Genomic DNA, 15264 nt, shown 5'->3' with positions numbered 1-15264 from the left:
TTCAGCCCGCCCTTCCCCAACACTCTGCACATAAGGCTCCGGGAACTGGCACGCTGGGAGAACTTGAGGGGGGAGTCCAGCACCACACACCCATTTGCTTCACTGTTTCAAGTCCCAACAGGCCCTGGCCTCACCGGCCTCCACAGGTAGGCAAAGCGAGTCTGCATCTGCTGGCTGCCTTCCCTACTGGAGGACATGCAGCTCTAACTGCTCAGTGCCCCAGTCAGCAGCATGGGGGAGAGGACAGTGAGCGACAAACAGATGCTTAAAGCTGCACGGAGGGATACCCCTCCCAGGTCTGGGTGGAACCCCCTATGGGAAACTTGGGGCTCTGTGATGGAGACCTCCCTGCATGGTCCTCACTAGAAACAGGAAGGAAAAGCACCTTCCTGCCCAGTCTTCCTCCTGGGGCCACACTCATCTCAAACTCAGGGTGAGAAAATCCCATTTCTTCACGGGAGCTCTCCCCGCCCCCCCCCCTCCCCCGGCATTAAATTCAATAAGCAAACACATGCAAGTACCTCCTAAGTACAAGGACACTTCTGAAAGAAGCCAAGTGTGCTGGGTGGGTGGACACCAAGTCCCTGAGAAGGAATCCCAGCAAAGGGGCAGCAGCTCCACCTGCTGGGCCCTTTTCCACCCTGGCACCAGGAAGCAGTTAGAAATCAGAAAAAGATTGGCTAGGAGCAGTGGCTCATGCCTGTAATCCCAGCACTTTGAGAAGCCAAGGAGGGGTGGATCGCCTGAGATCAGGAGTTCAAGACCAGCCTGGCCAACATGGCAAAACCCCATCTCTGCGCCTGTAATCCCAGCTACTAGAGAGGCTGAGGCAAGAGAATCACTTGAACCCAGGAGGCGGAGGCTGCTGTGAACCAAGATCACACCACCGCACTCCAGCCTGGGTGACAGAGCGAGACTCCGTCTCAAAGAAAAAGATGAGCTTATTCAAGAATAAAGCTAGGGCTTGACACTCTCCCGCTTTGGTGGGAAGGGCCCTAGGATGTGGCAACAGACTGAGACTGAGCCAGGCTCACTGAATTCTCTGTTGGACAGACCTGAAGGGTCCACATCACCATAGAACCACTGTTTGGAGACTTGGTTTGTACAAGAGACCTGAGCCAAACAAGTCCTGACTCAGAAAAGCCCTCCAGCTCCATAGGCTGCCCACAGCCCCCTTGGCACAGCTAGAGCAGTATGCCACCAACAGGCCAAATCACCCCTAGGCCAAGAAGGGCGGCTCCTAAGCAAACAATACTCTTCCCTCCCCAACAAGCCAAGAGTCTGGGGTCCCACTGAGCACCAAAGCAGCAAAGCCCTGGCCAATTCTCAGAATACATGGGGCTGGGGCCTGTCTTTGCTTAGTCACAGGGACAGCCAATCTCTTTGCTTAACATCCTTGAGCCCTGGAGACAGCACTCAGTGTAAGAGCAATTCAGAACACCCAGCTCCTCTTATAGCACTCCGATTACCTTCAGCCTGGAACTCACAGTACACCAGGATGGACTTTCCTGCTCCGTTTGGCCTGGGAGTGTGCCTCTTCAAATGTCACTGTTTGTGCTCCTGTGCCAGACGGTGTGTAGGTATGCCTGTACCTGTTTATGAGGCCTGAGTTATATGTGCCTTGTGCATCTGTGAACATGAGATTCCATGAGGCGAGCCTACCTTCATGTGGGTGTATTGTTCGTGAGAAGGCATTTAGGTCTATTCCCTATCCTCTCCCCCACCTTCCCACCCAGCAGGGGCAAGAGACGGAGCAGCGGCATCCAGCTGTTTGACCCCAGGATCAGACTGCTGCTTAGTCTGCTCAATCCCCTGTCCAGTATCACGATGATGAGTCCCTTCCCTGGTCTGATCCTCAAGTCTCTAAAACTGTCAGCATTGACTGAGCTCAGCACCTCCCCAGAAGGGAGTGCATACGCACAATGGGAAGCATTTCCTTCCTGAAGGCAAAACCTACTGGCTTCTGTTTCCTGGCCCTTCTTCCTGTTTTCCAGGGCCCCTGATTTAAATTCCACTGGGTACACCCTGAGGAAACAGGCTTCTAGTCTAGGCTTGTACAGGAACCTCACAGTCATGGGCACTTATTAAGCATTAACAATCTTCTTTTAAAGCCTTAAAATCCACACATGGCTGTTCTCCCTCCATGGGGGGGGTAAGGGCTGAGCAAGCCCCCCCCCAGCACCCGGCTCCCTGTTCTCCCATGTTTGCTCTAGGCATGTTCAGTCCTGTCCTTACTGGCCTTGGCCTACAATCCTGATAGGGGCAAACGAAGGAAGGAGAGAACCAGGGAAGAGAAAGAAGCTGGCCAACACATCCAGGGTCCATATTCCCAGAGTGAAGGTCTGCACCAAGCTATTCTAGCCTTGGAATTGTGAGTTGGCATGGAGTGCAGAGGACAGAGACACAGCCAGGCCTATTCTGATTTGAGCTTCATCAATAAAGAAGAGGTGCTCCCGTAGGTTCCTTGTTCCAAGAGTTTCTATCTGCAAGTGTTAAGTAAGAGAAAAAAATTCCTCCTTGGATAATTTATGAAGCCACCTGAATAGCCAATAAAAGAAGAATGAGTGAGGGTAAAATCAGTCTATCCACTAGATAAAACACTATGCAATCATTAAAAATATTTATTTTAACATTTACTCTAGCATATAGTACCGTAAAAAAATTTCGTGATGTAACAAACTGAGAAAGAGCTAATGATTTAATTAAAAAGGAGGACATCAAATTGCTTACTGTAACTATAAAACACAAAAACATGGACAGAAAGTGATGCCTCGTTTTACAAAATGGAGGAAATCAACTAGACTACTCATAGTAATTGTCCACCTCCACAGCTCTAGCTCCTAGCACAGTTAAGTATGCAATAAATAGTTGTTATTATTGAATAAGCACTGGGATTAGAAATGAATTAATCTATTTTCCAAATCTGCTGTAATGAGATCCTATGTTTCATAACAAAAAAAATTACGGGCCAGGCATAGTGGCTCATCCCTATAATCCCAGCCCTTCGGGAGGCCAAGGTGGGAGGATCGCTTGAGCCCAGTTCAAAACCAGCCTGGCCAACATGGCAAAACCTGGTCTCTACAGAAAATTCAAACATTACTGAGACATGGTGGCACATGTCTGTGGTCCCAGCTACTCAAGAGGCTGAGGCAAGAAGATCACTTGAGCCCAGGAGTTCAAAGTTGCAGTGAGCCATGATCACACACTGCACTTCCAGCCTGGCAACAAAGACTCTATCTCAAAGAAAAAAAAAAATTATGTATATAAAAATAAGACTAATTTCACAATCCAAAAACAATTACAAAACGGAGGGAGATTTAATGTTGTCCATAGAAAGACATTAAATGTCAGACTGACAATTTAGTTATGGTTACAAACCGGAAAACCATGCCATTTGGAGTAATGGAATTTGAAGTTACTAGAAAAAGACAACAGATTTGTGATGCAGAATGACAAGGCTTATCTATAACATGTCAACGTTTTCGACGACTCTGAAATTTATAAATAGCCGGGGAGTTCACCGTTTCTTTCTTCACCTTCACTTTCTGAGTTTTATCCTATAAAAGAGTAAAAAGGTGATCAGTAAAGAGAAGGAAATGGTTTTGTAAAATTGAAAGGTTAATTACTACCTATTAGCCCCTGTTTCAGCCCTTCTCAAAGTTGAGAACAGACACAGCCCTACTGCCCAAGGCATCCACTGTAGGCAATGAATTAACTTCTCCCCTACGCATCTAGAAAGTATAGCTGTGTACAGTCCTAGGAAAATTGAGAAGAAAGGTGTTCAAGTAATTGTTTCATTTAAAATTATAATTTTAATTCTCTCACGGAACCCCAGTTGAGAAAGGCTTACCTAAATGATCTACAAAGCTAAAGAATTTGACATTTAGAGGAATGATAAGAATATGAAAGAGGCATCTTATATTCCTCAGCTCTGCTATTTAACTACACAATGTTGTCTATTTTTAAACACCAATGAGTGACATGCACTGTTTTGTTAACCTGTTTAAATGTTACGGGAGCTGCTCATAAGCTATAAAGTTCATATGCTACCCGATCCTACCCTTTGCTGTTCCAAAGCACTGACTAATAACCCCCTTATTACCTTCTTAATCAAGGCGCATTTCAACACTGTCAGAGTAACAGACACTGGCTCAAACCACTGCCCCTGAGGAGCAGACATTTTCACTGGGGTTGATTTACACACAGCTGAAATCCAGTCTGAGTTAAGACCTTTACAAGAAAGAAAAGGGAAAAAAAAAAAAAAAAAAAAAAAAAGAGGCCTAAGGCTCTCTCTCCTCACCATAAGATCTTTGCGTGTTTGAATTTTCTGAGCAATAACGAACAATTTCTTCTCTCGTTCAATCCGCTGTGTCAGGCAGTTATACTGCTTTTGCCTTTCTTTAGCTATTCGCTGGAGAAGAAACACACACATTCTCAGTGAACAATAAACAGGACAAAAATGAGTAAGAAACTGTTTCTTAATCCATTTAAGCCAACTGCATAGTTTCATCAACTCCCTCCTTTCACCAGAATCAACATAACGTGGTAACAATAAAGTCGCCCATTTTAGGAACATCACATTCTGGAGCTGAAAGGAACCCTGGGCCAGATGCAGTGGCTCACGCCCGTAATCCCAACACTTTGGGAGGCTGAGGAGGGAGGGTCACTTGAGCCCAGGAGTTCGAGACCAGCATAGGCAACATAACGAGACTGTCTTAAAAAAAAAAAAAAAAAATTAAAAAAGGAACCCTGTAGACTATCTTATCGAAACCTGTCATTTACAAATGCAGAAAAATGAGGCCCAGAGAAGAAGTGGTCCAAGGACACACGACTCACCTGGAGCAGAGTCAGGACTGTCCCCCCCTTACAAATCCCAGGAATCTTTCCACTACTACACTAAGCTGCTTCAATCTTTGTGTGAGTGCCACAGTCACCTGAGATGATGGCAGGAATGAATCAGTGTTGGAAACCCTACACAAAGTGAATGGAGAGCAACAGAAGAGTCCACAACAGAAGGGTCCCCAGGCAGTGTGCTGGTGCCTGAAAATCTCACCACTCAGAAAGCAGACGAATTTTTTCAGCAGAAGCTGACCTGAGAATTCTCACTGCTAATGACTCCTCAAAGATCAGTGGGGTCCTTACATTTTGGGGAATCATCAACCTCAGAGAAATTGACGAAAGCATTGGGATTTTTTTTTTTTTGAGGCGGAGTCTTGCTCTGTCGCCCAGGCTGGAGTGCAGTGGCACTATCTCAGCTTGCTACAACCTCCGCCTCCTGGGTTCAAGCAATTCTCCTGCCTCAGCCTCCCTAGTAGCTGGGATTACAGGCACCCGCCACCACACCTGGCTAATTTTTGTATTTTTAGTAGAGACAGGGTTTCACTACATTGGCCAGGCTAGTCTCGAACTCCTGACCTCAAGTGATCCACCTGCCTTGGCCTCCCAAAGTGCTGGGACTACAGGCGTGAGCCACCACACCCAGCCTGGTATCTTTCTTGAGATAAATGTACATACACGTTTGTAAAAGGTTGTGCAAGCACATATACCTATCTGCACAAAATACCAGTGAGAAAGGGGGGTTTTCACAGACCTCCTAAAGCTCACTCATGAGTTGTCTACCCACTCCAAGTTACAGACAAAATATCCTTGCAATCCACCCACAAGCAGTCTCTTAATAAAAATGATTTTGCAGTAAACAAAATAGAAAGAAACAACATTACTAGACAAAAATGGCAAAAATCTAAACCTCCCTAACTTCTCAAAAGCTATGCTGGTGAACTATTCTACATGGGAATTTGGAATAGTAATCTTTTTAGAGACTACCACAATTCTTGAGAAGCGTCAGTGACACGGCTAATTGAAAGTACACCTAACTGCCGGGCACGGTGGCTCACGCCTGTAATCCCTGCACTTTGTAATCCCTCACAAGGTCAGGGGTTCAAGACCAGCCTGGCCAAAATGGCGAAACCCCGTCTCTACTAAATATACAAAAAATTAGCCAGGCGTGGTGGCGGGCACCTGTAATCCCAGCTACTTGGGAGGCTGAGGCAGGAGAATTGCTTGAACCAGGGAGGCAGAGGTTGCAGTGAGCCGATACCATGCCACTGCACTCCAGCCCGGGTGAGAGTAAGACTCTGTCTCAAAAAAAAAAAAAAAAAGTACACCTAATTGACAAACAACAGGGTTATCACAAGAACACTCGTGAGCAAGCTCTTTGGCTGGAAGTGTTATCTACAGAAGGAAATATTACTGGGCCTTAGACTTCAACAATTCACGGATTCTAGCACAGTCTCACAGCAGTGGTTTCAGACAGCTTTTGTTTTCGCTTTATTGCACAGACTGTCAGATTTATGGGATTACCCAATATAGTCAAACTAATTAGGGGTATTTATATTACTAAAGCAAGTTTAGCTGCCTCTGAGCTAGAGAAAACTGCTGTGAAATTAAACATTGGAAGCAAAACTGATGCGGTGTAAATGATTCAAATCAAAACAGAACAGCTGTCTGCTTGAAACACATTGACAGCATTTTTTTTTAATGAATCAGTCAGAAGAGTTCAACTCCAGAAGGCTCTGAGGAAAAGCATGTCTTCTGCACAACCCAGTTACAGTGACTGAAAGCACCATAAGGAAAAGCCAAAACAAAATTTTTGTTACAATACACAATATGAAAGACCTTTTGGGCAGGCATGGTGGCTCACGCCTGTAATCCCAACACTTCAGGAGGCCAAGGCGGGAGGAAACACTTGAGCTCAGGAGTTTAAGACCAGCCTGGGCAACTTAGCGAGACCCCGTTTCTACAAAAAAAATTTTTTAATTAGCTAGGCATGGTGGTACAAATCTGTGGTCCCAGCTACCCAGGAGGCTGAGGCAGGAGGATCACTTAAGCCCAGAAGGTGGAGACTGCAGCGAGCCATAATCACACCATGGCACTCCAGCCTGGGTGACAGTGAGACCCTGTCTCAAAAAAATAAAAACACAGAAAGACCTTTTGATGTGCGTATTCACTGCTAAAGGTTCAATATTAAAGTATTCCAAATCCTTTAATCTTCAGCAATCCCTTTCTCTGCATTTTCAAAACACTGGCATCTGTTACAAGTATTAAAAGCACAAAGCGCAGGGTCAGAATTGGGATTCAAACCCAGGTCTAAAGGCCAGAACCTAAGCTTCTGACCACTATACCTCCTCCGATCATAGAAATCAGGGAGCCCTTCTCCACTTCCATCCCATCATCAAATCCTCCTACAAATCCACTTTTTTAAGGGAACTCATGAGTTTTCCATAAATAAATAATTATTTTAGGCCAGGCACAGTGGCTCACGCTTGAAATCCCAACACTTCGGGAGGCCAAGGCAGGCAGATCAACTGAGGTCAGGAGTTCAAGACCAGCCTGGCCAACAAGGTGAAACCCCATCTCTATGAAAAATACAAAAATTAGCTGGGTGTGGTGGTGCACCCCTATAGTCCCAGTTACTGGGGAGGCTGAGGCATGAGAATTGCTTGAACCTGGGAGGTGGAGGTTGCAGTGAGCCGAGATCGCACCACTGCACTCCAGCCTGGGAGACAGTGAGACTCTGACTAAAAAATAAAATAAAATCAATTTTAAAAATTCTTTTAAATGCAGTGGCAAAAAAAAAAAAAAAAAAAAAAAAAAAAAAAAAAAAACACCTAGATTCCCCTAAACTCACATGTGAAGAACAACAGAGAAAATTACCTTAAGTCCAGTCTGATTGGTAACTCCTTTCACTTTTTCTTTCTGCAAGGTCTCTATCCTGGGCCTATTAAAGACTCTGTCGACTAGCTCCGGGGCTGTCTGCAGGTGAGTTGCAACGTCAAACTGTTCAACTAAAATTCAAGACAATCCTTAAGGCACTGTCTGTTTCTAACACCAAACGACACAGACTGGCATGGTAGACTGTCCCGGAAACCTTCAAACATTTCATACCTTCCTTTTTGGTGTCAAAAAAGAACACATGCTTGTTCTGTTGCTTCCCCTGGAAATCCAGCAGATGGAGCTCTGATTTTAGTCTTTCAATTTTCTAGAACACAGAATATGGTCTCACTTTATATTAGATTCTTCTAGGGTACCAAAAAAAAAAAAACACTGCAAAAGTTTAAACCATTTCACATCATTATTGCCAGCCAGCAAAGAACTTGCTTTATTCTTTTAAAGGAAAGGATCCCAACACATAGCAGGTACTGGGCTAGGCACTTCCCAAGATGCACTTAGTCCTTGCAACAGTCCCCTGAGACAGAAAGGAGGGAAGAGGCCGGGCGCGGTGTCTCACGCTTGTAATCCCAGCACTTTGGGAGGCTGAGGCGGGCGGATCACGAGGTCAGGAGATCGAGACCACGGTGAAACCCCGTCTCTACTAAAAATACAAAAAATTTAGCCGGGCGTGGTGGCGGGCGCCTGTAGTCCCAGCTACTCGGAGAGGCTGAGGCAGGAGAATGGCGTGAACCCAGGAGGCAGAGCTTGCAGTGAGCGGAGATTGTGCCACTGCACTCCAGCCTGGGCGACAGAGCGAGACTCCGTCTCAAAAAAAAAAAAAAAAAAAAAAAAAAAAAAAAAAAGAAATGAGGGAAGAGCCTCAGGGAGTTGAATTTGCCCACTGTCATGGGGCTAGTAATTTATTGCAGTGCCAGAACTCAAACCTAGGTCTGTCTCATTCCCAAACCTCAACTATTTCTACTCTACCATGCTAACTATACTTCTAAATCATTATTACAATCAAGTGAGATTGTAAATGCCAGACGAAATTAATGAATAACTTGAGATTGATGAATTTAAGTTTCCTTTCTTAACCAATAAAACCAATCAGAACAAAGAGTGAATTACCTTAGCTTCTGCAACCCTCTTCATTTCTATATATTTGATGTCCTGAGTTCTCATCAGCTTTAGCTGTTCTGGGGTTACTTCTTCCTTGGTCTCCTTGATAATATGTACTCCATCCTAAAATCCAAATTTAAAAGATATATTCCTTATTAGATTAAAATCATTAATAAGTTGTTGGCACAGTGCATGGCTAGAACAAAGACAACCATAGGCCAAGCACAGTCGCTCACACCTATAATGCCAGCACTTTGGGAGGCCGAGATGGGCAGATCACTCGAGGTCAGGAGTTCAAGACCAGCCTGACCAACATGGTGAAACCCCGTCTCTACTAAAAATACAAAAAATGAGCCAGGCACGGTAGTGTGTGCTTGTAGTTCCAGCTACTCGGGAGGCTGAGGCACGAGAATCACTTTAACCCGGGAGGCAGAGGTTGCAAGGAGCCAAGATTGCACCACTGCACTCCAGCCTGGGCAACAGAGAGAGACTCCATCTCAAAAAAAAAAAACAAAGACAACCAAATGCTGTATGCTAACAGCAATCCTAGACACAGGCCCCTGAGGCGTACGTTCAGTGTAGCACCTCCAGTCATCCGTCCTAGAACAGCTCCAGGTGTAAGACAACCCAGATTCAAAGGCAAAAATGCACGCTCCTCTGGAAGTGGAAGGTTTGCCTTGGACACTGACCAAGAGCACCTGGAGTAACCAGAGAACGGTTACATTAAGGCCAAGTATTCTTCCTCTCCATCTCCTCCCTGTCCTTATTTTCCAATGTGTGGAGCTCAAAACACCAACCAAGCCATTGGGCACCCACCTGGAGTTTAACTCGAGTCATTTTGTAGTAGAATTCATCTGGATTTTTTTCAAGAGCCTTCTTCCGGAGAGCTCTGAGATATTCTTGTTTTTTACGGTAGTCACTAAAAGACAGGTTAAATGAGGTTCATAGCAAAAAAAAAAATAGATAATTTTAAAAAACCAAAAACCCACAATAAGCAAACTTTACAAGCATCTAAAAGGTCACACAGAGTGAAACTCAAAAAAGCCAAAGCAGTGACTGGATCTGATGGACACTCCACTGTCACTGAGCTGAGCTCATGTCTTCGCAGGGTCCACAATCTAATCAACAGTTCCTATTCCAGTGGAACCTGAAATTAACTGTCCCCAGCCCACATATGTTTCAGTGCCATTTATATCATTACAGGGAGACACCAAACAAAGTACAAATTAAAACTCCTTAGACAGATATGGTGCAAGCTTGGGCACCAAATGACCACATATAATTCAGAAACTACACAGTACAGTATAGCACAATGACTAGAATCATGGACTCTGGAGCCAGACAGCATGGGTTCAAATCTGGACTTAACAACTTCTGGCTAAGTAAACTTGAATAAGTTATTTAACCATCCTGCATCCCAATTTCATTTGTAAAATGAATATGGTAATAGTAACCCATCTCAGAAGGTTGTTGGGAGGGACAAATCAGTGTAAAAATGGTAAATATCCTAGAACCTGGCCCAATAACAACACTTAATTATCATTAGCCTTAAAATCTCTGGGACCTACAGAAACCCATTTGATCTATCACCACCATCTAAACCAGGGGCATAAAAAGGACCTCAGCTGAAATGTATGGCTAACAAATAATTAAGAAGTATTTCGCAAACAAAGTGCTAACAGAGAAGAAGAATGGGGATAATTGTTTTATAAAATGTTTTCAGAGTTCATTATCACCCACGCTTGGTCTCTCATGAATCCATCTTTCACATCTCTTCATTCCACATCACACACATGGTGATGCATGGTGATGTAAGAGACTCAACAAATGGAATTTCAGATTATATCCTGCACTTCAAGAAAACAAAGAGAAAAAGATTCAGCTTTGGGCTCAAACACCAAGGCAGAGCCAAATCAAAGCCACTATGAGAAAATGATCTGGAACAACATAATACAAATAATTCACAATGCAACTACATTTAAATAAATAATGATCTGCCTAAACAAAGAGAGAAATTTAGGGTCACAGAAAAAATTATCTGACAGGCTGCCAGAGCTTTGGCCATTTTATCAATGGCAGGAAATTATCCCCTGTTGGACACTCAGGCAATTCAGCTGCAGTGCAAGTAGGTTGTAAGCTTTCTTGGCAGCACCTCTACCAGAAAGACTGAACTCACTCTGCACGAAGTTTGTAATCTTTCTTTTTCTCCAGCAGGCCCAGATGTTTTCGAAAGCCAGGCTAGAAGACAAAAGAAAAAACAACAGTGCTTAGTTTCCTCCGCGAACACATATCCAAATCAACATGACACCTAACAGGCACAGGAGTCTCTGGAGCGCTCAGTAAATCCGGTCCTTGGAGCTAACCCACAACCCTGTTCCCTCCCCTCCCCACAACTGGGCTCTGCCCAAGGATGAGAGGGACCCTGCCAGCACCAGACAGGTCACAAGCATTGCTCTAGTAGGTTTCTTGGCCTATTAAGGACAGAGAGAGGCAACAATGACTCGGCACTAAGCAAGCAGTTGCCAGTTGTACTAAAATTACTACCAACTTAATCCAAGGGTTTATAAAATACTACGAAGGGAAAACATAGTAACAGGGAGGCAACTGTGGTAAGGGAGCTAAATTTAGAGTCTGGAGATGTGGGTTCAAATCCAAGCTTTACCTCTGAACAATCTGTGACCTTGGGCATGTCACTTAACTTCTCTGAGCTGCTATTTCCTGACTGTAACATGAAAATAGTACCTGCTTCTCCAGGTTACACTGAGGATTCAAGGAGCTTGTGTAAATGGTAATGCCTGCACACGGCTTGACACGTAGCAGCTTTCCAGCATGAGTTTACTATTATTATTATACTTGTGGTACTAGGTGTCAGAAAAAAGTATGACAGAAAGTACTTTCTCTGACGTAGACTTGGAAAGCATGGAAGGTATAAGAATTAAATCTTGGTACGATCTTTCTACATACTACCATTTGTTGAGCACTTAATGTATGTCAGGGTCTTGCAGTGTGCTATGCTCATTACAAATTTCATTTAATCCCCACCACAACCTTGGAAAGAAGGTGAAACAGGCACTATTGTTACCCCAGTTTTCCATAAAGGGAATGAGGTTTAGAGAATGATATGCCCAAGAACACAGAACTAATAAGTAGCAGAGCCAAAACTAGAACCCATTCTCCCTAGGGCTATCACAGTAGACTGAGTCCCCTTCCCTTGCGAATAATCTTAACATTTTGGGAAATGCATACACTTCTCTAGTGTTTAAACTTGTATAATAGGCTGGGTGCAGTGGCTCATGCTGTAATCCCAGCTCTTTGGGAGGACACGGTGGGTGGGGCACCTAAGGTCAGGAGTTCAAGACAAGCCTGGCCAACTTGGTGAAACTCCATCTCTACAAAAATACAAAAATTAGCCAGGCATGACGTCGGGTGCCTGTAATCCCAGCTACTCAGGAGGCTGAGGTGGGAGAATTGCTTGAACACGGGAGGTGGAAGTTGCAGTGGGCCAAGATCGCACCATTGCACTCCAGCCTGGGCAACAGGGCGAGACTCCGCCTCAAAAAAACAAACAAACAAAAAAACTTGTATAATAATTTGGGTAGGAGTTTTAACAGTCAACTTTCTCATCTTTTATCTTTCAAGTGATGCAATAAATAACTATTTAAGGCCAGGCTCACACTTGCAATCCCAGCACTTTGGGAGGCTGAGGTGGGCAGATCACTTGAGCCCAGGAGTTCGAGACCAGCCTGGGCAACACAGTGAGACCTCATCTCTACAAATTAAAAAAAATAAAATAAAATTAGCTAGGTGTCACGGTACACGCCTGTGGTCCCAGCTACTCAGGAAGCTGAGGCAAAAGAATGGCTTGAGTGAGGGGGTCGAGCCTGAAGTGAGCCGTGATTGCCCCACTCACTCCAGCCTTGGCAACAGAGGGAGACATTATCTCAAAAACATAAGTAAAATAACACCAAACCTCCCCTAATAATTTTAACTTTAATTACAGCAAAGGGAGGTTGATAGAGTAGAGAAAGCAAGCTAAAGGGTCAAAAGAGCAACAATATGAGGTGAGGCAGAAATCTTGAAATCTCTCATGTCCACCTGAATGTACATCCACATTACAGAAGGAAACCTGGTATTGTATCTGAAATAGTTTATGTAATAACACATACACCCTCCATACAAAATATCTTCAGTAGCTCTCCTGCTGCCCTACTGAAGGATCTACAGGATAAAGTCCAAACTACCCAAATATGGAACGTTTGTGTCAACGGTTTACCCACCTTTTCAGGATGGTCTTCTTCTCACCTCTTCCACATAGGCCTTTTGCTCCTACTCAGCCATGGCCATGCCATGCCCACAGCCAGCTTTGAAAGCCCTCTGTCTTCTCTGCTAATCCAATTCCACTACTTACAACTGTGACTTTGGATATACCATTCAATCTCTTTAAGCACCAGATTCCTCATTTGTAAAATGAGGAATGTGGGTAACACCAACCTCATAGGGATGTTGTAGGATTACATGAGACAATTGTAAAAACATGCAGGGCTGTGCCTAGCATATAGTAAGTGCTCAAAAGGTGATAGTTTTGGCCGGGTGCAGGGGCTCACGCCTGTAATCCCAGCACTTTTGGAGGCCAAAGTGGGTGGATCACCTGAGGTCAGGAGTTCGAGACCAGCCTGGCCAATCTGACAAAACCCCATCTCTACTAAAAATACAAAAATTAGCAGGGCATGGTAGTGTGCACCTGCAGTCCCAGCTACTCGAGGGGCTGAGGCAGGAGAACCGCTTGAACCTGGGAGGCGGAGGGTTGTAGTGAGGCGAGATTGTGCCACTGCACTCCAACCTGGGCAACAGAGTGAGACTCCATCTCAAAAAAAAAAAAGTTTGATATATGCTATTAAGCAGGAAGACTGAACTGTAGTTAAGAGGCCTTAGTTCTATCCCATCAGTCAGCTGCACAACTCTTTCCCCTGCCTTCCTCATCTGTAAAACGAAGTTGGAGCACATATGTATATCTAAGGGCCTTTCTGAATCAGATATTAAGCACGGGATTCCTGACAGTGTATCAACTGATTCTACATATAAGCTTATTTCTACTCAACCTCCCTACACAGGCACACCCACCATAGAAATCCTAGAACTGTTTACTCTGCCTGAATCTGGTGTTTGTAACTGGACAAGTCACCACTCTGGACCTCAGTTTCCTCATCTGTATAATGGGAACGGAAAAGGCCAACATTAAGGGGTAAGGCATAAACAAAAAGCACACGTGACAGATCTTCATGATTCACAAGCCCAGTGTGATGATGATACCACATTAGTAACCACAGTCTCTTCGGTCAGGGCCCCCATATGCAGCAGGCGGAGCTGAGCATTAGACGTGGGATCCAATTTCAGCCCGGCAGTTGTTGCCTATATGAGCTCTGACCTCAACTCCTCAGAAGAGACCAGGCACTTGACAGACATTAACTCACTCAATCACCACACTGAAATCTTCCAGATTAGGTTTTATATCCCCAAGGAAAAGGGGGCAGCCCCTGCTCTTCCAAGAACGGAAACGACAAATCCCGTCCACTCGTTCCCACGAAGCTCCGCCCCAGCCACGCCAGCGTCATTAGCATACATTTACGTGCATTTATATACAGTTTGGACCTGGATCCCACGGTGGCGACAGGGTTGGGGCGAGAGTAACACATGGCGAAAATGGCCAGCACTCGTGGGGCCTATATGGTCCTACCTGGCTTCGCTCTCGGTGTTCCCGCTGCCGGGACTTAGCCGCCTTCCGAAAAGCCGCCGCCATGTCTGTACAGCCTTGGAAAACCTCAGTGGACAACGCCGGATCGGCACTGCCTCTGCCGCCAAGCCCACTGATTCCTACCGGAAATAGGCCTAGCCGCCGGTGGTTTAGAACCGCCCGCTTCCTCTAAGCAACCTATCCGGAGCCGGCTTTCAGGAAGTACGTCATCCAACAAAGGCAGTCACCGCAGGCTGCTTCTGGGAAGTGTAGTTTCCTAGATCTAGTCTCGTGACTCTATAAGAGCCAGTTCTTACTCGCTAGCGCCTGTCCACGCTACCCAGATTTCGCCTTCGCGCTTGGCCGGCGTGGGCACCTGGGAACACGTGGCTGGCACTGGCCTCCGTCTGAGCTGGGCTTAGCGTGTGCGCATGTGCAGTCACTTACAGCTCGGCACGGGTTGCTGTATCTAGGCGGTATGTTTAAAGCTAAAGCAGTACGGATTTAAGAGTGTTGGGGCTGGCCGGGCGCGGTGGCTCACGCCTGTAATCCCAGCACTTTGGGAGGCCGAGGGAGGCGGATCACGAGGTCAGGAGCCTGCCCAACATGGTGAAACCCCGTCTCTACTTAAAAAAAAATACAAAAATTAGCTGTGCTTGGTGGTGCGCGCCTGTAATCCCAGCTACTCGGGAGACTGAGGCAGG

At 45.3% G+C, this 15264-nt stretch overlaps 1 protein-coding gene across 1 annotated transcript; it reads right to left on the bottom strand.

The window, feature by feature from the left end:
- Nucleotides 1-3293: 3293 nt before the first annotated feature.
- Nucleotides 3294-14718, bottom strand: UTP11 (UTP11 small subunit processome component). The gene is made up of 8 exons (XM_003273302.3): nt 14564-14718; nt 11006-11067; nt 9646-9748; nt 8839-8952; nt 7945-8038; nt 7714-7844; nt 4301-4411; nt 3294-3557 (listed from the first exon to the last, which is right to left on the bottom strand). The coding sequence occupies exons 1-8, from the start codon at nt 14624-14626 to the stop codon at nt 3474-3476; spliced, it is 762 nt and encodes a 253-aa protein (XP_003273350.1). The 5' UTR covers nt 14627-14718; the 3' UTR covers nt 3294-3473.
- Between the last annotated feature and the right edge of the window lie 546 nt (nt 14719-15264).

The sequence above is a fragment of the Nomascus leucogenys genome, chromosome 12 (genome assembly GCF_006542625.1).
Source record: "Nomascus leucogenys isolate Asia chromosome 12, Asia_NLE_v1, whole genome shotgun sequence".
In the NCBI taxonomy this organism is placed as follows: domain Eukaryota; kingdom Metazoa; phylum Chordata; class Mammalia; order Primates; family Hylobatidae; genus Nomascus; species Nomascus leucogenys.
This window is presented reverse-complemented; position numbering and strand designations above follow the sequence as displayed.